The sequence below is a fragment of the Megalops cyprinoides genome, chromosome 22 (genome assembly GCF_013368585.1).
Source record: "Megalops cyprinoides isolate fMegCyp1 chromosome 22, fMegCyp1.pri, whole genome shotgun sequence".
Taxonomy (NCBI): domain Eukaryota; kingdom Metazoa; phylum Chordata; class Actinopteri; order Elopiformes; family Megalopidae; genus Megalops; species Megalops cyprinoides.
Window position 1 is genome coordinate 17,456,874 of NC_050604.1, and position 15,704 is coordinate 17,472,577.

Here is a 15,704-nt window from a genome sequence, read left to right on the forward strand (position 1 = left end):
TTACAACAGCATTCTTAGCTTCTTAAGTTCTTAACACAACGTCATAGCCTCTTTTATAATAGTTTGTGTCGCTCGTGTTGGTCATTCAAATCTTAATCACACAACAAGGCTTGCCAGTGATTGCGTGAGCAGTGACCATTGACGGCAGCCTCCTACTTCTGTAGCCAATCGCTGCTGGGGCCATTCATGTATTCACATAGGATGCTGGTGTTCTCCACAAGTGGAGACTTCACTCTGCTTAGGTGAGTAGCTCTTAAAATATTGGAATTGAAAAGGATACAATATCAGACTACACCATAGAAAAATAATTATTTCTATGATTAAATGAAACTGGTTCCAAACTGAAAGCTGCAGGTGAGTAAGTAACATAGTTATGTGGTGTCAGATTATGGAAGGTCACATTTGGTAGTTAACTCATTTGGCAAGACTCATGCTTTCTGTATGTATGTAGGAATTACATATATGCACAACTGCGCATTCTGAGCTGTATCATCTAAGCCTGTTGTTAATGAAATAGAGTGAAAAGCAAGGCTTGCACTTTCAGTAAGTAATCTAACCTTTTGAGCATCATCTATAGCCTTGTTTTAATTTTCTTTTAGCTTCATTTTCCTGTAGTTTGTAAAGTCAAATCTTCCCCTGTGGAGACAGTTGCTTATCATTCAGTGTTATTATTATTATTATTACTAGTACTACTAGTCCACTGTAATGATCATGGTTATACTCTCACAGGTAGAGGTGGTAGGAGATTGAACGGCATTCTCAGTGCAGCGATGGAATTGGCCCACACAGCTGATATCCTGAGCTCAGCCTACCTGGCAGTAGAGTATCTGGACTCCTTAGTGCCACCGATTCCTCTACAGGAGCCCGTGAAAAATGCCTGGAACTACATGCTTGACAACTACTCCAAATTCCAGATCGCCAGCGGGGGTTCGGTCATTCTCCACGAGCTCATCTACTTCTTTGTCTGTATCCCGTGGCTAATTTTCCAGTTTGTACCAGCCATGAGAAAATACAAAATACAGCAGGTGGGATTTCTTCATGCAGTGAACTCAAAAATTCTTTTAATATATGTTAAATCATTTATTGAATCTAAGCATGTAATGTCAGAGATCTATGAACTTTCATTTCATTAAATTCTTCTGCTGCTTTTTGACATAGCCCAACATTGCCTAATTTTTTGTTGTTTACTGATGACATACATGGCCATGTATTTCTGTCTTTGCTTGTTTTTCCTTTGTATGCTGTTTACAAGTGTAGTTTCACTGTGTTTTACAGGATAAACCAGAAACATGGGAAAAACAATGGAAATGCTTCAAGATGCTGGTCCTTTCCCACTTCTTCGTTCAGATTCCCTTGATCTCCGGAGCATACTACTTTGTTGAATTCTTTGGCATTCCATATGACTGGGACTCCATGCCTCGATGGTAACACCTTGATGCTTACTTTTGTTTCATCATAGTTTTTTTTTTTTAAAAAAAAACACATTTGCATTATACATGGTTTCTTCTTGTGACTTAGGCCTCACCTCAGATACTTCTGATTACATGTCTAGTACTTCACAAGCACCCTTAACCAATACAGTACATCTGTGTAAAAAATGCAGTATTTGGACTTGAACCCAGGGGAATTATAAAGCATGTTTCATGATGCAAAACATGCTGGTGCTGGTGCTGATGCTGATGCTAGGCTGAGTTTTACTTACGGCTGCTCCTTCTCTCTCAGGCCCTACCTGGTGGTGCAGTGTTACAGCTGTGCGGCCATGGACGACACCTGGTTCTACTTCACGCACAGACTCCTTCATCACAAGAGAATCTACAAGCACATTCACAAGCTCCACCATGAGTTCACTGTGAGTGACACGTCATCTCCAGTCTGCTTGTCTCTGTACCCAACAGGATGAGTTGCCTATCAATCCAGAGGGCAATTCATTCATTCAGTCCAGTTGCAGTCCTTACTGTATCTGTATTTATACTATGACTATGGTAGTATGGCAAGCTTTCTTGCTAGGTAACCGCTGTCTTGCCATCGGTGAGCATTTGCTTGATCATCAGTTTGCAGGTGTATTTTACTTGTGAAAATCTTCACACATGTAACCCATGTCTGGATGAAAATAAATGGACAGAGTCAACATGAATCATTCCATTCTATTCCTTGTATACCAGCAGGTAAATAAGAGTTCTACTAAATAAACTATCACTAATGGAACACTTAACACCAGAGGAACTGGTCAGAATGAAAGCCAGGGCGCATGTGGCCCTCCAGAAATTGAGTGAAATGACAGGAGTTATATTTTTCTCTTTTTTTTTCGGCAGGCTCCTTTCGGGATGCAGGCAGAGTATGCTCACCCACTGGAGACCATCATTCTGGGAGCTGGATTCCTGATCGGGCCCATGGTCTTCCGCAGTCACTTGGTCCTCATCTGGATCTGGCTGCTGTTCCGCTTGCTGGAAACAATCGATATCCACAGGTATGCACCTGAACTTTTTACTTATTAAGGATGAATGTCACTTATCATTTGATCGTGATTACGTGAATTCTCTTGCAAGGCTACAGCAGAAAAAGGTATTCAGTTCCCATTCCCATTCATCCCGTTTCAATTTCAATAAAATTTCCCGTTGGGCAACCAAGACTACGACTCAATCGCAGCTGGTTAGCATAACAGGATTAGTGTCTATTTTTACATTGTGGAACATAATTAGGTGGTTAGCTCAACATATGATTTCAACAGAGGTCCAGCAACTTATCCTGGCTAAATCTATTTTTGGCAGAATGCCAGATTTGTTCTGTTGGGTTTTGTGAGTCAGAAGCCAATTTAACCTGCATTTCAGGGTGCTTTACTTTCAGATTATAATAACCAACAGTTCAACATGTGGATAGAATTTCACGCATGTAAATGCTCCAGATTTAATCAGCAATGAGGTACTTATGAACAGATCCTCCCAGCATCATGTCCCACATCTGGCTGTGACACTATGAATAAGATTGAATAAGATGCTCCAGTCTGCAGCTGGACAGACAGGTATCTGGCAGGACAGGGAGAGATTTAAATAAGCACCTCACATACATTGGCATTAGTCAAACAGTGTGTACTTAAACTCTGTTTGCAAGAAATGTGGAGAGGCATGCAATGCTGTGTGCATTTGTTCATTTCTTCCCAAGCTATAATAATTAGACTTCAAATTGTGCACCCCATTCAAGCCCCATTAGGTATGAGCATTGAGATGGTAATGTTGTATGCTTGGGGGATACATAGATAGTTTGTCAGTGAATAACAGACACATTTTCCTCTGTTTTATAAGTTGTATTTTTTAAGAGCGTGGGGGGGCTGAAGGCAAACATGGAGCTGCAGCCAGGAAGTCCTATTATATGTGTTTCATTAGACACCTCAGGGGCCAAACCCAATCCAATGTGAACACTGTGCTGCAAAGTGAAATAATTTAACAGGGGCCTTGAGATCAAAGGAGCACGGTTATCTGAAGTCTTGTTTGCAATTACAGTTATTTCCACAATAGTGTACGCTGAATAATTCTACATTTTTTTGGGAAAGAGAAACAGTTTCCCGTTACTTTTGCTTCATCCCTTGAGGTTCCTGTGAGTCTGATGCCTTCTTTCATGTCCATTGAACAATTTAACATGCAGTACTCCAGTTTCCAACCGTTCAAGCTAAATGAAATATCATTAGAAATAAGGAGCAGGTAGTAAACTCAAGGGAAGCAAAAAGCTTCAATCAGGAAAGGGAACAGTTCTGGCAATATTTGCTGTTATCAGTTCCAAAGGAGAGATTAAATTGACCCCGATATATTTATGAATCAGTCTTTTTTTATTTTCTGGAGCCTGAATTCTTAATACAGAATACCACAAGTTTTGACTTTGCCACTTTAGTAAAAGTGGCAAAGTTATTCTACTTATTTAATCAGGGCCATAGGAACTAACTAAAATAGACCACCAGTGGCACCCCAGAGTGAGAAAGCAAAATAAGAAAAGTTCAGAGCAATGGCTGAAAAGCCAGGGTTTGTAAACCACATAATGGGTTGGGCTACGATGTGCTGTCAGTCACAAGTATGAACCAATCAAACCAAAGCATTTTCTCTCAATAACAAAACACTGATTGGTTCAAATCAGTGAGTGGTTGTCAGCACGTGGTAGGTCCAAATATTTTGATGATCATGAAGCCCAAGGCTCCCATTTCAAGTTCGTAGTAAGACTGCTGTGTGAATTAGTGATGGGATCTGTTTACCTTGCCCTCCAGTGGTTACAACCCCCCGGTGAATCCCATGCACATCATCCCCTTCTACGCCGGAGCTCAGTTCCATGACTTCCACCACATGAACTTCGAGGGGAACTACGCCTCCTGCTTCACGTGGTGGGACAAGATCTTCAGCACTAACTTGCTGTACAAAGACTATCAACACCAGCAGGAAGAGAAGAAGAGGCTGTGAACAAAGAGTACAACATACACAGGTTGCTTCCGTTGAATTCTGATTCCTCTGTACACAACATGGAGACTGAGTCAAACCACAGTGGGCTCTTTTCTGACCTTTGACTGCTGAATTGAAGAACATTTGAACTTACTCATTATTGTCACATCATCATGGGTATGGGTGAAATTAAGGATAAAACATTATGAAACTGAAAATTAGAACACTTTTAGAACACTTGCTTTGCATTTGTTATTCAGATACAAAGACAAAGCACGCTTTGATTAGATTAAAAACTGTAAGTTTGGTCATTTTTCAGACTATTCTGCAGACATTTGCAATCTTCATTAATCTCTTGAGGCAGATTATCGTTATCTTAATAAATGGAGTAGGATTTGGGTCACATTACAGTTGCTGAGAGTTGCAGTTTTTAGTGTATGCAAGATAAAGCCCCTCTGGTGTCTTTTGTTATGTGTTTGTACATGTTACAGACCTTAATTTATCAAGATGTGAAGTTTCGCATCTCTCAAGTGTTTTGGAGGACAACCTATATCTGCTTTAACTGAAAGAGGATTCCCTGGTTTCCTTTCCGTATCAGATGTCATTTCATATTTAAATATAATTTCCCTCCAAAATATATTACCCATAGTGCCTTTCATTCAAAGAAAAACATCCAACGTGTTTCTCCAAGGATGAAGATCCTCAGGTAATTTCTTAATGCAAAAAAATAAAGCACATGCAAATAAAGCACAATACCATTTATATGTGAACATACAAGTATCAAAACCCATGTCTTCATAATATGATGTGGACTTAATCTTAAATTGATCAGTACCAACCCATGCATGAAATCTGATATGGTGTAATGTGGCTCTTACAGATCTTTGTTACTCAGTGAGTAATTTTAGTGTGATGCAAAGTGAAGCTGCCCTTGTGCATCATTGTTTGGCAGTATGTGAACAATGTGATATAAGATAATGTCAATCTTAGAGATCACTGCTGGGCTACATGTTAGTATGATGTATGCATTTTATCTTAACGTTAAGTGTTTTGTACTGTGCACATGCTATTGATGTCTTCTGGTGATGTTTCATTGTTTGAAGTTTGAAGTGTGATATGCATTTGAATGCACCGTTCAGTGATGCTCCGAATAATGGTATCTGCCAAATCAGTAAATAATAATGATGAAAATAACTGAAATGCCATTTCTCCTACAAGCAGTTCAGCCGTTGAACAATTTCATTAGATCCTGTCCTCCAAAAATCTCAATGCCCCATTACTGTAGAAAGACACTAGAGCACAGGTCAAGTGCAAGCAGCAAGCAACGGGGACACTGAGGGCAGCTTTTATCTCTTGGAAGGCAACCTTTAGTTGGCTGTGTTATTTACTTAAATTTTGAAGTAAGTGTTTGAATTTGAAATATGTTTTAATATGGCTAATCAGTTACATGTTGTAGCTATCTGATACTGACTGTAATTGTTAGCAGTCTATTTGAAGTCAGTCTGCAGTTATTTGTATTTGTCATTCAATATTTAATTTTTTTCTATTTTGTGAACTTTTCGCAATTCACTTCATATGATTTGTTTTCATGCAATTTTGCAGCATTTCTCAGTTTACATCAAGTTCCAGCACAAATATTGATTGCACTATGTAACACAGAAAGTAAATGGCACGTCAGCTTTGTATTCTATAATTAGAGAAACCTCATCCCTGAAGCCTCCAAGTTTAAGATCATCAAGTGTCATGAATAAACAGAAACCTGTACTTGAACTACCATCATTTATTTGTGTTGTATTTATTTTATTTCACATATATTATAAAATAATACTTGATTTGTGAAATACTTGATTCCAATAAAACATAAACTTTCAGTAAGGTGTACAGCGTGGCTTTTTATATTTGGATGTGATTTAAGAAGTTATAGTTTAGTATATTATAGTATTATTATAACTATATATTATTAACTCTCTCTCTCTCTCATATATATATATATATATATATATATATATATATATATATATATATATATAAATAAATGTAATATATATTTATACAGTTATAGTATAGTACATTCAATTATGACTGACAATGGACCCCCCAATTATGTGGTGAGCTAGTTGTCAAAATACTGTTATACAACCAAACCACACACATCAATTTCGTACTACTTTAGTATCAACTGTTTACATGCCATATAGTTTAAACTATAATATTTACTACACCATTACAACAGTACCACAATGTGCAAGACCTGCGAAAATATGCTATATAGTGATAATAAAGTGAGCCATCAATTCCTATTAATGGTGTCTCACTTTATTACTATTAACAAAAACAATATTTAAGTGATTATAAGGTTATGCTTCTTAGATTTAGATCTTTTGTCCATTATTATCGTAGCAAACATGAAATGAATACTAAAATGAAATGACCTGGCGGACATATATGTTCGCATCTTGAAGAAGATCACCTGCATTGAAGCGTGAATTCGTTCTATTATTAGTTGAAAACAAAGACGTCTCTTCGATGCAGGCGCAGATTATTTTGCAGATGGTAAACTTAATATTACATTTTAATAGTACTGACTCCCATGGTACGGAATACAGGTAATATTCACATTTTCAGACTTTCATTCATGTAAAACGGTAAATTTTCGATAAAGCGACATGACACGCCCCTAATGCATATAAAATTGTTCGCCGTTACACAACCCTGCTTTATAATGGTTCCAGTAGGTTTTGTTGGCCGTGAAAATCAGGCCTGACAATCCGCGCATTCATTGGACGTTGCCGCAGAAACTCACCGTCTCACTATAATCACTCCATACTGCTCGCCAATCGGTGCGTTGGCTGTGCGCGGTGACGTCAGTCTCCTCTTTCTTCAGCCAATCGCTGTCAGGCCGTTCCTGTACTTGTCCCTGTTCAGAGCGCAGATGTGCTGCTGAACAGGTAGAGATATCCTTCTACGAAGGTGAGTAGCTAACGCATCATATGTCGGTATTCGAAGCGATAAAATTTCTAAATATGAGTATTTTCCAATATAACGAATATTTCTTTGATTGAAATGTAGCTTACTAACATTCCTGACCAGAAGCTGTTGAATGCAGGGATAAAAGTTTGCGTAACGAAATAATTATTCTGCCGCTGGCTAGCTAGCTGATCTAGCACTAGCTATGGAATTTTGTTATTGCGTTTCATGACTGATTCCCCATCACTGATGGGTGTAATTTAATCTAGCTAAAGTAGCAAATGTTTATGAAAATGATACAGATACTGCATGCTGGAAGCTAACTTTACATAAAGTAAACTCGAAAAAAGGAGTGCGGGTTGCTTTCAAGGTCGCATTTATCATTGTTACATGATGTTAAATTGTTATGAAGCAACGTCACACGTATTAAAATACTCAAACTGTGCTGAAGTTAACTTTCTTGCTACACATCTTTAATCCGGAATGTACCGCAAGGATATGGAGATAGAATCAATCCCTTCACTCGTGTAATTGATTTTGTATGAAATGCATGTATGTGTTCTTTATAAATGAAGATGAGTTCTATTATATACTAAAAATAAAAGAATGCATAATAAAAGAATGACCGAGTAAATGAATATGTGGAAAAAAATGAAAAGATATTTGGCTTCTTTGCAGGTAGTTAGTGCCATGTTTTCAGATGGCACTAACTACCTACATCTAATTATCATCCCTCAAGAGTTGGAAAAAAGTGGTTTGTTGTTGTTATTATTATTGTTATTATTATCATCATGCTGTTGTTATGCTATAATGACTCTGATTATTACTCTCACAGGTACAGGAGGCAAGAGACCTCACATCATTTTCAGTGATGGAAGTCAACCACACAGCAGATATCCTAGGCTCTGCCTACCTGGCAGTGGAGTATGTAGACTCCATGTTACCTGCCAATCCACTGCAGGAGCCCCTGAAGAGTGCCTGGAACTACATGCTCGATAACTACACCAAGTTCCAGATCGCCACCTGGGGTTCGCTCATCGTTCACGAGTTCATCTACTTCCTCTTCTGTCTTCCTGGTTTTATTTTCCAGTTTTTGCCGTTCATGCAGAAATACAAAATACAGCAGGTGGGATGTTTTCTGGAACATAGCGATAACGTTAAATGTTTAATACTCTAAACTACTTACAATCTGAGAATACAGAGACAGTGCCAAAGAGATGGTGACCGATGTATCAAATTTATCACGTCTTGTCTTACCTACACACTTTGCGTAGCATTGCTTTTCTGATACACCACTGACTAAGCCACAGCTGCAGGTCTGTTTCAATCATTATTCACTCTATAGTGTTTGGAGTTGCTTGACAAATTAAAAGTATGCCAAATTGTCATTTTTACAAAGAACAGAAAATGTAAGCACCATTGTTGGAGTTTTTCTGTTCTTATTAAAAATGACGTTCAACGTTGAGTGCTACATTGTTTTTTCATTAAGATACAGTGTAGATTTGTCTCAGTATTCTGGAAATTCTTTTTAAAATGGTTTTATCCGTTACAAATGTTTTGCAGGACAGACCAGAGACATGGGAAAAACAGTGGAAATGCTTTAAGATGCTGCTGTTCAATCACTTCTGCATCCAGCTGCCCTTGATCTGCGGGACATACCACTTTACCGAGTTCTTTGCCATTCCCTACGACTGGGACTCCATGCCCAGATGGTAATTGTAGACACCACTGTAATTGACACCACTATTACCACTATCACACTGCTATGTGTTGTCCAATTTTTAGCAGATTCCCTCATCCATGAGTTACATGGACTATATATTACCATTTATGTTAGTGGATGCTGTACTGTGGCAATTCAGGCCAAGCACCTTGGTCAAGGATACAGTGACATTGCTATCCCCAGGATATAAACCTGCAGATATCAATTTCCTTAATGGCGGTGCCATATGACAACGGTATGCAAAATACAAGTATCTAGACATCATTTTAGACTCCTTATTGTCACCTAAACTGGACAGACTCTTAGTGCGATGACTAAATTGACAGACCCTTGATGTTATTTTGAGATGTTGTGCCACTGTTGAGTGTTAGTATTCCTGGTTTTCCTTCTCAGGCCCTACCTGTTGGCGCAATGCTTCGGTTGTGCGGTTGTCGAGGACGCCTGGCACTATTTCCTCCACAGACTCCTCCATCACAGGAGAATCTACAAATACATCCACAAGGTCCACCATGAGTTCACTGTGAGTAACACATTACCTCCACAGTTTGCTCACGTATAATTCAAGCACATAGTTTCCAGTCGAACCAGAGGGCGATTTGCTCAGTCAACCATCAGTCCTTCTTGTATCTTTTTTCATGGCCATTTTACAATGGACATTCTTGTGGCAAACAGTCTTTTGGTGCGGTGTGTTCATTAGGTACATGTTGTTGTGTCTTTCATGATCATGTGCTTTACATCAAACAGTTTACATGTATATTCTGCACACAAAATTCCTCACGCCTGTAACCCATGACCAGGTGACAAAAGTCAGATCTACATTAATTATTCCATTTTGGTCCTTGCAAAATGAGAAAGAATGTGTTTGATACGCAAATCTTTATATGGCATGCTTTTCATTGACAGACAGATGCAGAACATCAAGAATAATAATATAGTTAGTGTGGCTTCATGGGATAGGTTGGGTGGAGGGTCTTGAGGTTCTTCATTTGGCAGTGTGTGCTTTACCCTCTACCCTCAATCACTAAATTATTTAAATTATTTACTCAGTTTCAAATGTTTAATCACGGGTGAAGACAAATATGATTTTCTTGCCTTGCACTAGAGAACAGTTCTGCCGCTGTACACATTGGGAAATGAATGGAAGAAAATGCATACAGATAATTAAGAATTACAATTAAGGTTAATTTGATGATTACATTAGGCGCAGATCCCACACACTTGGGCTCCATGCTTATGGCATTCTTTCTGTTGTGCTAGGCTCCTTTCGGGATGCAGGCAGAGTATGCGCACCCCTTGGAGACCCTCATTCTGGGAGCGGGATTCTTCATTGGGATCATGATCTTCTGTAACCATGTGACTCTGCTCTGGGCTTGGGTCACCTTCCGCTTGCTGGAGACCATCGATGTTCACAGGTATGACGAGTCATTTCAGAAGTAAGAGGAATGTTGCAATTGATGACAGGCCCCTTAACACAAGCGCTTACATTACAATTATTGTGAACATAAATAGAGATCCCCAGGCCCCAGGTATGGAGAATCCTGCTCTTATAGCTCAGTATACTTCTATATACTTCTTATACAATATCTTCTACTGTGCAAATTCTAAAATTTCACAAGAATAAAGCAATAAGATGTGTTTTTCCCCCTTCTGTAGAGGAGTAGTGAATGTTGGAAAACGTTTGCCTTTGGTCCCAGATACATTTCAAATCAGCCTTATCTTGATGAAGTAACAGAAAGGATAATTACTGAAGTGACCACCAGGGGGCAGTATAAAGCAATCCACAGTAAAAATGGTGAATACAGTTTGTTGGCTTAGGGAACTAATGTGGGATAATGTACCTTCTCTCCAGTGGATACGACATCCCTCTGAACCCACTGCACCTCATTCCCTTCTACGCCGGCGCTCGATTCCACGATTTCCACCACATGAACTTTGTGGGAAACTACGCCTCTACCTTCACGTGGTGGGACAAGATCTTCAGTACAGATTCACAGTACAGCAAGTACAAAGAAAAGCAAGAACAGAAGAAAGAGGAGTGAGAAGCAGAAGGGAAACGCGGCCGGCTTTGCAGTTCTATTTCACACCCCAGTATCTCTGGGTTCCATCAAGTTCAGCTCTACGGACACGAACCTAAGATTAAGGCTTCTGTTAAATCTTACCCCAAGTCCTTAACTTTGAGCTAAACATTTAAGTAAATGTTAACTTCCTTTTGTGCTTACACAGTTATCATCTTCATCAGTTCAGGTTGTTTCAGGTTATAGCTGAAAATAAGAACAAGATCTGAAAAAACAGTCATTTCTGAAATTCTCTTCTTGAAGCATAAGTCCTTTGGGGTGCAGTTAAATAGAGGCCAAAATCATGGCAGAGACTTTGGCATTGGTAATCATTCTCTTTAGGTGCATCATCATTAATTGTCTGATTAACATGAGTATAATTACTTAGATTTGGGTCACCTTACCATTGCTGTTAAAAAAGCACTGTTGTCAGTGTGTGAAAAGTAATTCCCCATTGCTCTTATTGGGCTATATGCTTAGTGTACTTGTCGCAGATGTAGATTTGGCAGAATCAAAAGTTAAACATTTTGGAGTTAACACACCATCAGCTACAATGGGTACGCATATAAACTTTTACTAGTGTAAGGTTTCTCTGGTGTGCTTGCTATACACTTTGGGCTTTGGATTATAGTTCCCCTCCAACAGAAATCAGCCAGTGTGCCTTTCTTTTTACTCTCCCATTCTGCAGATACTTAGTTCTGACGTGAACATGGACATGAACATCAACAGGTTTATGATTATTAGTTTTTAATATGGACATAGAAATGAACAGATATGCTTTACATATACACATATGTGGTACACATACACAGTATACATGTCTACAACATTTTGTAAGGGATAATAAATTATATTTCTCAGAGCACTTTACATCCCATCTGTGAGAATAATGCACTGTATTCCATCTTGTGTATTTGAACAGGAGATGGTTTGTTTCTCTTATGATGTGTCTTGAAAATAAACCAACAAAGCGTTGGAGTTTGTTGGAGTTGGTCAGGTTTAAAAACCATTGGCAAATTGCCCTGTTTTCTTAAACGAGTGTATATAGATATGCAGATTACCACTGGAACGCGTTGCATGGTGTTTGCATGGGTAAAAAATTACATTGAAATATTTGTAATGTTTTGATTAATACTGTTTAAAAGGTTGAACAAATAAGACCGAAGAAAGCTCCTCAAAAATTCTTGAGAACAGTACAGTGTGTTTCAGGATGATGTCAACTACTGATTGTTGTTATCCAAAGCAAAGAATGAAAAGACATTGTATGGGCCAAGGTAGGCACCATGCCTCTGAAATATCAAAGGAGATGGGAAATTCATAAAGAGGTGTTTAATTTTAAAAGTGTACAATTTTGTCTCCCCTATTTTCTGTACAACAGAACAACAGTAAACTGTCTGGCAAGCATCTGTAAGGAGTGAATAAAGTGGGGATGATTTTCATAGTAATGTGAAAGTAATGTTGCACTCATTTGGTGTTCAAATTTGAAGTAACCACATTGTGCTTCCTATATTCCTTTAGAACACATATGCTTTACAATCATGACAGTTTGTCACGCTTTGTCTTTTTCCTTTTTCCCTCAGTAAATGGTTGCTGGATGCAATGCTCAATAATGTTAGTATACACCCCATAAACAGGAGGATGGCAGTAGAGGGTGTGTTTTACCAGAATGCACTCACAGGTGGGCTTTGGAACTTTGAGCTTTGGAATTTGTGGAGTTTTCATCTCAAAGTGCAGGTTTCCTATAATCTGACTGTCACTGCGATTGTTTTAATAAAACTGAATGATGCTTTTTTGAGATTTGTGTGAGATTGGGATGTATTATGTTTAAATTGGTATCCGGTCAGTGTAAAGAGCAGGTAAATGAAAAATGTATATTATACATACATATACATAAAGTCCCTTTGCAGTGTTTTTATACTTTTTTTTCCTTTAAACCCTTTTGAATCACCAAGTACATGCTGTAGAAGGCTTGTTTCACAGCAACAACCGCCGCAGTCATGCATGAATGCCGAGGTGATCCGAATGCAATCCTCCGATAAGTTCTTGCGCAGCCAACAGCTATTTTTTCCACACACGGCTCACTAGAGCAGAGTGGGTGCTTATCAGAGGGTAGGCGCCACGCCGCTGACATCATCAAAGCAACCCCTGGGTACCTGATGAATTGCAGGGTATGACCCAGCCCTGTCCCCGGTGGAATGACGCCAGTTCGTTACGCTGCTGTGGGCTCCCTGCCATCATCTGCTGATGACGTGGCTGGGATCGAACTGGAGCCATACAGCTCCTCTTGCTCTCAAGGTGAGTGCCTGCGCTGCTCAACTACTGTCAGCACCTATTTTTGTTTTTGAGAAAATGCAGATTCAACATTTATATGACTGAAGTTAAAGGTTCAGTCACTGATACTGTCAATTTTTTGGTTTAAAGAAGGGAGGGTCAAATTTGTGTATTGCAGTCTGCACTGTATGTGAAATTTAATCCTAGCAATCCTTACCAGGCTTTATGTAACTCACAAAAGAACTCTGTGCTATAAAGAGAAAGTGTTGATTTTTATTTGTATTTTGCCAGAAGTGTGTACTTTCTCACAAAGTACACTGTGTCCGTAGGCCCAAAGCAAGAACAATAATTCCACACAGGCAACAGTTTGTACGTTTCTCATCACTTCCTGTGTTTGTACATGTGTGTGTCGGTGTAAACAGCGGGGATGCAGAACTGGGGGCCCTCCCTCGTTAACGGGGGCTCTGGAACCCTTGGCCAATCGCCCTCGGTGCATGACTGAAGCTGGGTTTGGACGTGGGCCAGCCCATGATGAAGTAATCACACTGAGGCTTTGAGCGGGTTTGTTCAAAGCCTCTGTGTGATTACTACATTATAAAGGCTGAAAGAGGGATGGGGGGGTGGGAGGGTGGGGGGAGATGGGAAGGGACAGTGTCTATGCTGCGATGCAGTGCTCACCTGATCAAAATGAAAGAATTGGGACACAGTCTTCACAAACTGATGGGCCAATTTATTGTGGGATGGGAGTCACGCTTACTTCTTGTAGGTGTCAGACCCGCCTCCAGCCAACTCCCTGTTCAGCCACGCCCACGCTCTGAGTCGCCTGAGTTTTGACCACACCTGCAACATATTCAGTTAATCACCACGGGGGATTTAAGGACTGCAATTCAGGCACCTCTTTGTGAGGTACTGCACCTTCATGCTGAACTGGTGTCTTGGTGGTTATGCTTTGCTCTGTTCCTGTTTTGACCTGTTTGCCTGTGTTTTGACCCTGCTTATTGTCTGGCGGTTTGGATTGGTTGTTTGGTGATACTGTTTGCCCTCCATGTTCTTTGACCCTGGCTTGTGTTTGGACCATTCTTCAATATTTCTGTTTTGGATTTGTGGACTCTGTTAAAAGTACTGGAGCTCTGCACTTGGGTCTTCTGACTCTTTCGTTACAGTAGGGCCTTAGACATGCTGTGTTTTTGTGCTAGTGTCTGCTCTAAATACTCTTAATAGCTCAAGTATGTACTGTTTGATATTTTTAATAATTTGAACAAATTCATAAATCATAACTGAAGAATTTATTAATGATCTACACTGCTGAGAATAGAACTGCTCTGGCACAGTGCATTCTGAGAAATTTATAGGTGTAGGTGAACATAATAATAATAATAAATGATTGCAAGCAGATTGGCCCATGATAACAATAATGAAACAAACAAAAAAGCATACAGAACCTTCCAGGAATGAGGTCTGCTTCAAAGCACTCCAGTACAGAGTTCTTGTAACCAAAGTACGCTCTTCCAGCCACAAAAGATCACCTTATCCACGAAGATTATATGGTTGACGCATAGGCTCAAAACTGGAAGCAAAGATACATGTTTCAGTATTGTTTTACTTTTGTATTGCTGAAAAGACAGTTTACATCAGATTAGGTCCTGGTAGAGGAAGTAACTCAGTTCTACCTTGTCTTACAGTTACAACTGCAATAGTTTTGGTTTGCATACATTTCATTATCATAGCAAATGTCACACCGCTGTGACCTTTATGCCTATAAAACCCAGTAGCTAGCTCATAAACGCTAAATGCTGCCCCATTATACTATTTACTGACTTTATAAACACTACAACTGTTCTCTTTGTATTTATTTGGTTATTTTAAGCATGGAATGTGAAAGACCAAAAGCATTGGATTTGTGAGCTAGCTGTGCAGAAGTGAATCCCTACAGAGGCACAAGTGAGTGAGGGACACTGGGATATCTTCGATAACGGTATCTCAGTTCCTCCTTGTCTGCCCTTTAATCCATGGTCCAATGTAAAGGAAAGCATTGTTTTTTTCTTCTCCTGAAGGAATATTAAATGTGTTCTCCTGGTTGACTTTTCCATGATATGAATATTCACGTAAACGTTTTTGCGAACATAAACACCGCATATTTGATCTATCACACACTGCAGTTAAATAATCTGTCAAATCATCAACTTTCCATCTTTCTCTCGCTTTACTCCGGGGCAAACTTATCAAACAGATAAATAGATGAAGTAAACAAAAATAAATAATGCAGGACCA

At 39.3% G+C, this 15,704-nt stretch overlaps 2 protein-coding genes across 2 annotated transcripts; both read left to right on the forward strand.

Moving 5' to 3' along the window:
- Positions 1 to 770: 770 nt before the first annotated feature.
- On the forward strand, positions 771 to 4,441 carry LOC118769972 (methylsterol monooxygenase 1-like). The gene is made up of 5 exons (XM_036517409.1): positions 771 to 1,025; positions 1,276 to 1,424; positions 1,723 to 1,849; positions 2,313 to 2,467; positions 4,250 to 4,441. The coding sequence occupies exons 1-5, from the start codon at positions 771 to 773 to the stop codon at positions 4,437 to 4,439; spliced, it is 876 nt and encodes a 291-aa protein (XP_036373302.1). The 3' UTR covers positions 4,440 to 4,441.
- A 2,874-nt stretch (positions 4,442 to 7,315) lies between these two features.
- Positions 7,316 to 12,996, forward strand: LOC118769710 (methylsterol monooxygenase 1). Its single transcript, XM_036516985.1, has 6 exons — positions 7,316 to 7,388; positions 8,221 to 8,511; positions 8,949 to 9,097; positions 9,502 to 9,628; positions 10,366 to 10,520; positions 10,958 to 12,996. Exons 2-6 carry the CDS (start codon positions 8,257 to 8,259, stop codon positions 11,145 to 11,147), a joined length of 876 nt encoding a protein of 291 aa, XP_036372878.1. The 5' UTR covers positions 7,316 to 7,388; positions 8,221 to 8,256; the 3' UTR covers positions 11,148 to 12,996.
- The last annotated feature ends 2,708 nt before the right edge of the window (positions 12,997 to 15,704 follow it).